The following is a 7235-nucleotide window of genomic DNA, read 5'->3' as shown; positions in this document are numbered from 1 at the left end:
CATTTTCATTCATTTTGATGACAAGTATTTCCGGACGGAGGGAATACTTTCTTATACTGCTTTGTTTTAGGAGACGGAATAAAGCGAAAAAGAAATTTCTTAAACATACAAATTCAGATTCTCAAAAGAAAAGTAATAGTAACAAAGCATTTTTTATTTTCTATAATAGTTTTTATTACGATTCACATATTTTATCTTCGTAGATTCTACAAGTTCTTAAGCTTACTATGAAAAAACGGAAGTTTCTTTTATAAGGTTCAGTAGCTGCTTCATGTTGTACTGATTAGTTTCCATTAATTTGAAAAAATTTAGCTCACGTTGCTCTCTTTAGCTGCCATTTGCACTTGAAGGTCAGGATCGAGGCATGAGGTGAGAAAGTGGGGATCAGGCTGTGAGCTAGGGTTAAGAAGACAGTTTTTATTTTCTATAATATGTTTTTATTACGATTCACATATTTTTATCTTTGTAAATTCTAGAAGTTCTTAAGCTCACTATGAAAAAACAAAAATTTCTTTTATAAGGTTCAGTAGCTACTTCATGTTGTACTGATTAGTTTCTAATAATTTGAAAAAAATTAGCTCACGTTGCTCTCTTTAGCCGCCATTTACAATTGAAGGTCAGGATCGAGGCAGGAGGTGAGGAAGTGGGGATCGGGCTGTGAGTTAGGGTTAACAAGGCAGTTTTTATTTTCTATAATATGTTTTTATTACGATTCAAATAATTTATCTTTGTAGATTCTACAAGTTCTTAAGCTCACTATGAAAAAACATAAGTTTCTTTTATAAGGTTCAGTAGCCGCTGCATGTTGTACTGATTAGTTTCTATTAATTTGAAGAAAATTAGCTCACGTTGCTCTCTTTAGCTGCCATTTGCACTTGAAGGTCAGGAGCGAGGCAGGAGGTGAGGAAGTAGGGTTGGGCCATGAGCTAGGGTTATGGGGCTGGCTGGGCCTTAGGTGGGACAGCCTGGCCAGTTGGCCCAGCTGGCTGGCTGGCTGCTGCTCAAAACAAGTTCGTTGTATATAGCTTTTCCCTTGCCGATAGCTCGATCTGATTTTTTCATGTCTATGCTATAGAAGAGCCTGTAGTATTCAAATGTAGTTTCTCACACAATAGTACTGGGCGCACTCATTATTAAAGTCAGTTGTAGTGTAAGAAAATCAAAGAAACATGTGTGAATAAAGAATGAGATGACATACCTTTTAGATGTTCTTCAACAATTTTTATTCTACTCTTTATTTATAAGGTGACAAATAATTGCGTGTAGTAGTGTTCTGTACGGTTTTAGCAAGCACATGCGTTTGCGTTTTTATTATTATTATCTTTAAACATAGTACAAATGCAGACACTTGTACATATGAACATACATTCGCCCTTATGAATGGACACACACACATCCTATCTATATGAGCACCTCTGATAGAATGAACTGACACATCATTTTGAGAGTGATGAAGTTACCACAGACGCGTTCATAGTCGATGGGAACGTCTAGCTCCCACTGAATGCACATAGCTAAAATGCCTGAAATAAATCCAGAAAAATATGAGCTCCAGTGACAAATCTAGAATTTGAACTCTGGTGGGCTATGGTTATTACTGTCCTCCTAACCATCTAATCATAGGTTGATTTCCATATTTTAATTATTTTCTACCCGTTGCAACGCACGGGCCCTTTTGCTACTCTCTACTCCTAATGGACGAGTTGGTTGAATAGTCCCACCACTTTCGTCTGGTTTTTTTTGTCCGGTTTATTTTCGTCTCACCTCCCACCACCACTCCCACGTTAATTTTTTCTTCTTCACACTTAAAACCGAATCGTGTCTGATACTTCTTCCATTTATTCATGCTTGCTTTGGCAGGTGTCAATTCAATTCAATCATGTAAATATTTGGTAATTAAGAATTCATAAATAATACATATACAGGAGATCACTTTCCAAACAAATTACCTCCCTCTCCGATTTATTTCTCCCATTGATCTCCTTCCATCCTAATAAATATTAGCACGCATTACATTCCTAATTAAGAAAGAAAATAAAAAAAGAACCTCCACCCGCACGACCCCTCCCACGCCTCCAGTGCGCCGCCACCCGCCACCACGTTGCTGCGTGCCACCCCCACCTCCAGTGCGCTGCCTCCAGTGCCCCGCCACCCACCGCCACGCTGCCGCGTGCCGCCGGGCGCGGCGGCGGCGATCTCCGGCCAGATCCGGCTGAGGAGGCGAGTAGGGGTCGGATCCTGTTCTGGGGACGGTGTGGAGACGATCTAGGAGGCACGAGAGGAGGTCCAGCGGCGGGGTTTTGAACTCCAAGTTCATGGCGGCGGCGTTCCTCGCCGGTTCCGAGCGAGCGAGCTCTAACAGATTCTGCGTCTTGCGGCGATGATCCTGTTATCTCTGCAGCGGCAGCGGCGACACACAGCTGGCGCCGCGCTCCGTAGGTCGGCTTCTCTCATCCCTCACCCTGGGATACCCTGATCTCTCTCTCTCTCTCTCTCTCTCTCTCTCTGTGTGCGCGCGCGCGTGTGCATGTGTGCAAGGGATCTTAAATTAATTGTTTGCTTGGAGTTTAGGATCCAAGTACGCCCCTCTCCGTGGTGTTCACTGATTTCTTAGAGCAACAACGTGTTGTTGGAGTTGCCGAAGCATTAGGTCGAAGGAAAGATGACGATGAAGGACACACAGAGGAGTGTGAGCGGTGATGGCAGCAAGGTTACCGGCAGGTATGCATGCAGGAACTGACTGTACAGTGTTCCTGTGTGATGCTACTGGTTTTAACGTTTGTACTGTGATGCCACTGGCAGTTTAAATAAATCTGCTATCATTTGGGATGTGAGTTGTCACAACTTGCTGTGCTCTGGTGTTTGGCTCAAAATTGCTTTTGGAAATGATTCCTCTGAATAGACTACTTATGCTTGACATTTTACTTTCGTTATTTCTATTTGTAACTCAATTTTGGTATCCTCTCAAATTAACAATACTTTTTCTGGATATGGTAGTTGAGAATAGTTATGGTATATAGCGGAGTTAGCCCATCCTCACCAATGACTCTTCCTCATGGATTTGCTGAACTAGAGTTAGTAATGGGGGTATTGTAGACTGTTTTGAATTATGGGGGTATTGCAGACTTTAGAAGCTGAATTAAATTTTTGTGCAATTGAAAAAGGTGTATACAACTTGAATTTATTAGGTAGTATAGGAGAGATATGAAATTTTGAAAGTGTCAGTCAAATTTGTGTGTTGTTTTGGGTAGTATTCAGTTTTGTTCCATCTTAGAGGCCAATAATGCACATGTGATATTATCTACATTATTCAGTTTATACGGCTTCCCATATTCCAATGGTTGTATTTTGCTAAATTGCCCATCTACTTACTGGAATTCTCACAAATAGAAGTGCAGTCAGAAGGTAAAAAGGATGGTATGGTATGTCTCCATTCACATGGTACTGAACTGTTAGTGATGCTTTGTGTTATTCTGCAGACTTGAATTTAGTTTCTATGGTTTTCTTTTTTCTGTTCATAGACGAGAGTATAGTCTGAAGGGGAAATATGGTATGCTCAAGGGTGTGCAAGAACAGTGAGATTTATATTACTGAACATATTGTTAACAATTTGTTATTTTGCAGACTTGCTCTCAGTTTTTATTCTTGGTAGGTGATTCTTCATGACAATTTTTCATAGAGGAACATTTTTGGTAAGCGTATTGTAATATTGACTCCCACCTTTCTATTTACATGTAAAGATAACCAATTGTAAATTTTAAATGTACATTTAACTTATTTTGTGAAATAACATCATGTCGTTCAGATAATTTGATTTCCCTCTATGATATTCTTTGGCTTTAGTATATCTTAGGACAAATTGTTAGAAGTTCTATGCTTCATAACCAAAACATAATCTCCTTTTTGTTATGTGATTTGCATCATGATGTGTTCCCATATGTTCCCCTGTCGCTTAAAAAAATCAACGCCCGATGCAACGCACGAGCATATACCCATCATGACAAATAAACCTCATCATAAAAGCATTCATGTACCTATTTAATTTGCGATGGCAGGGTGGCGTCGGAAACGGGGATCGGTGGTGCTGGTGTCGGCGGGGCGGTGCGGTGCGGTACAAGGTCAGGATGCGGGACGGGACGGCTATCCGTGTGAGGCAGTCGGCGGTGAGGGTTTGTGGCATCAAGAGGAGCGCCCGCGGCACCTCCAGATTCAAGGTGTTGGCCCGAGACCACCAAAGAGGGTGGAGATGAGGTTAGTATTTCCAGAGGAAAAAAACAAGAGAAGAAGAACAAGAACGACGCCCATCTCGGGTTCCAGGTACGATAGAGCCGGCGGCGAAGCGCATGGCGCTTGCAAACATGATACTGTGATAGTGGATGACATCGATACCATCAACCGCGGCATCTGCTACCTCCCTCTCAAGCACCAGTCTTCCAAGTGCGTATGCTCGTCGTCCATGCGAGGCCGATCCATCACAAGTTTGTGTACCAATAACACTGGAACGTCATTTTTGCTCGGGTGCAGTGTGGCTTCGGTCATACCATATGCTCACGGTGCCGCGACAAGATGATGGCGGCAAGGAGGTGCCATGTGTGTCACGTCCGGTTGACCGGCGGCTGTCGCCGGAACATCGCATTGGAAAGGCTAATGGAGTCCATCCGGGTGCCGTGCGCCCACTGCTGCCCGTGCTACTGCCCGCAGGCGGACTGCAGTTTCGCTCGCTCCACGGCGGCACTCCTAGACCACTTCGCCGACGCGCAAGGGTGGCCGTGCACGACTGAGCTTCGGGCCTGGGTGTGCGTCGAGGTCCAGCTCTGTGACGGCTTCAAAGCCTTCTCCAGGGGCGGACCTAGGATAAAAACTGACTGGGGGCGCTCGTCTATGTAAAACTCATGAACATGTTTACACAATCGTATAAACGTATAGCACTTTTCATGCATAAAAAAATCTAGCATTTTTCCTATAACAATAAGATACTTCATCCACGTTCAAAACAGAAGATACTTCATCCACTAATAACCTCACAAATTTACCATTAAAATAAACAAACCTTACACTTTATATCCCAGTTTTTATATGTAGCAAAAGATAATATTTGTCTGACATAAATGCCAACAAGTGATACGTCATCTAGTAGTAACATGATAGGTTTGGCACTAAACTGAAGAAATCTTACAAGAAGGCTTTATATCCCAATGATTTCATAGGTGGCAAAAGGTAATATTTGTCTCCAAGACAAATGGCATTACCTGTGAAGAGAAAACACAGACTAGGACAATGCACTTGAATACAATGGAGATGGTAAATATAAAAAGGGTGGAAGGTATTAGACCATTACGTTTCATTTCTCCCACGACGATCTTTCATCTTATAGAAACGATCAACAATCACTTCATTGGTAATTGTGTCCAGCAGCTCCTTCTCCACGAAGCAAATTAGGCTATGGCTCAAATAATCATCACCAATTTTGTTACGCAAAGCATTCTTCACAATCTTCATCGCTGAAAAACATCTCTCGACAGTGGCAGTGGCAACAGACAGAGTTAGAGCTAGCTTCAAAAGCCGATATACCAAAGGATATGAGAGATTCTTCCTAGTATCCACCATCAGTTTAGCCAAGTCACTTATTCTGTCCAAGCTAGAAAACCTTGTATCATGGAGTATATTATCTATATAGAGTCCAAGTTCATGCTCAAGAGTCACCATATCTTTGTGATTGAAGTCATCAGGATAAAACTTTGCTAATTTCAGTAACTTCTCCTTGTCAAAATGACAAAATAAATCACTTGGGCTCAAAGCAGGCATGCATAGAAGCAACTCAGAATTTACCTCATTAAATATGTCATTAAACTCTTCTCCTAACAGATCGAGCACAGCAAAGAAACAGTCAACACGATAATAATGTTCATTGCTAATGCCAGTCTTTTGTCGTGGCTTCTTTGGGTTAACATAGGCATCTTCCATGTCAAGCACTGGAATGTCATGCTTCTCACAAAAACAACATACCTTCTTCATAAGGGAATCCCACCCCTCATTGGTTCTGAGTTTTTCTAACTCTCGTTTTGTTGATTCCACATCTGAAATAGCATTTACAATGTCTTTATTCTTTCTCTGTAAGGTTTTTGATAGCCCATTTGTTAAAGCTAATATCATCATCATCATGTGTAAGAAAAATGCAGAATCAAAGGTCTGGAAATATTTTAGAAGACCTCTAGCTTGCCGCCTCTTTCCGGTATCTGTGCCATCTTTCTCGACATATTCTAGTACTTTGACCATAGATGAGAACATCTTGGACAAACCCAACAGTGTTTTATAATGGGAGTTCCATCGAGTGTCACCTGGTCTTTGAAGAGATAATTCTTGATTCAGTCCAGTCCCCGTAGCAATCTCTCCACATCCTATTGCTTTTCTCACTTCTTCTTGGTGATGCTCACGAAGTTGGTCTTTTCTCTTGCAAGACGCGCCCACGACATTCAGCAAAACTGAAACCATATCAAAGAAATCTCCGACCTCGAATATCTTCTTTGCAATAGCCACAACAACCAAGTTGAGTTTATGAGCAAAACAATGTACATAATATGCTGATTTGTTCTCATTCATAATTTTAGCTTGCAAACCATTAAACTCACCAGACATATTACTTGCTCCATCGTAACCTTGGCCTCTAACTTGTTCAAGATTCAGCCCAAGTTGTGAAAATAATAAATCTATGCAAGACTTGAGATAAGAAGCTGTTGTCTCCTCCACATGAACAACACCAACAAACTTCTCTTGGACCAGTCCACACTTATCAAGATATCGGAGAACAACCGCCATTTGTTCTTTGTCGGAAACATCCCTACACTCATCAACTAATAAGCTGAACACACCATTACCAATTTCTTTCATCACATGGCCTAGTACTTCTTTTGCAAAGCACTCGGTAATATCTCTCCGAATTTTGGGAGACAACATTTGATTATTATTTGGAGCATTCTTGAATGCCTTAGCAACAACATCATTTTGCTTAATAGTGTAGTCCATCAACTCAAGGTAATTTCCTTTATTTTCAGAATCTTTAGATTCATCATGGCCACGGAAACGTTGTCCCTGATGCAACAAGTATCGACAAACATCAATTGCGGCATTTAACCTGATGAGATGCTCATTCTTTTCAGTTTGGCTTTGTCTATTCCAGGCTGCAGGGATTGATTGATCTTGCTTTAATAGATCCTCGCAATCCTTGAGTGCTCTGT

At 41.5% G+C, this 7235-nt stretch overlaps 1 protein-coding gene across 1 annotated transcript; it reads right to left on the bottom strand.

Moving 5' to 3' along the window:
• Positions 1-5334: 5334 nt before the first annotated feature.
• LOC147961089 (uncharacterized) lies at positions 5335-6650 on the bottom strand. The gene is made up of 2 exons (XM_087536840.1): positions 6630-6650; positions 5335-6519 (listed from the first exon to the last, which is right to left on the bottom strand). The coding sequence occupies exons 1-2, from the start codon at positions 6648-6650 to the stop codon at positions 5335-5337; spliced, it is 1206 nt and encodes a 401-aa protein (XP_087392966.1).
• Between the last annotated feature and the right edge of the window lie 585 nt (positions 6651-7235).

Source organism: Triticum urartu, chromosome 7A, assembly GCF_056163025.1.
Source record: "Triticum urartu cultivar PI428250 chromosome 7A, HENAU_Tu73, whole genome shotgun sequence".
Taxonomy (NCBI): domain Eukaryota; kingdom Viridiplantae; phylum Streptophyta; class Magnoliopsida; order Poales; family Poaceae; genus Triticum; species Triticum urartu.
The sequence above is the reverse complement of the archived record's forward strand: the minus strand, read 5'-3'. Positions and strand labels throughout refer to the sequence as shown.

Excerpts from the sequence above, each read along its gene's own strand:
- LOC147961089 (XM_087536840.1), bottom strand. The coding sequence starts at position 6,650 with ATGGAGCAAGTAATATGTCTG. Across the intron at positions 6,520-6,629 it reads TGGAGCAAGTAATATGTCTG|ATATTCGAGGTCGGAGATTT; the intron begins GTGAGTTTAATG and ends ATTGCAAAGAAG.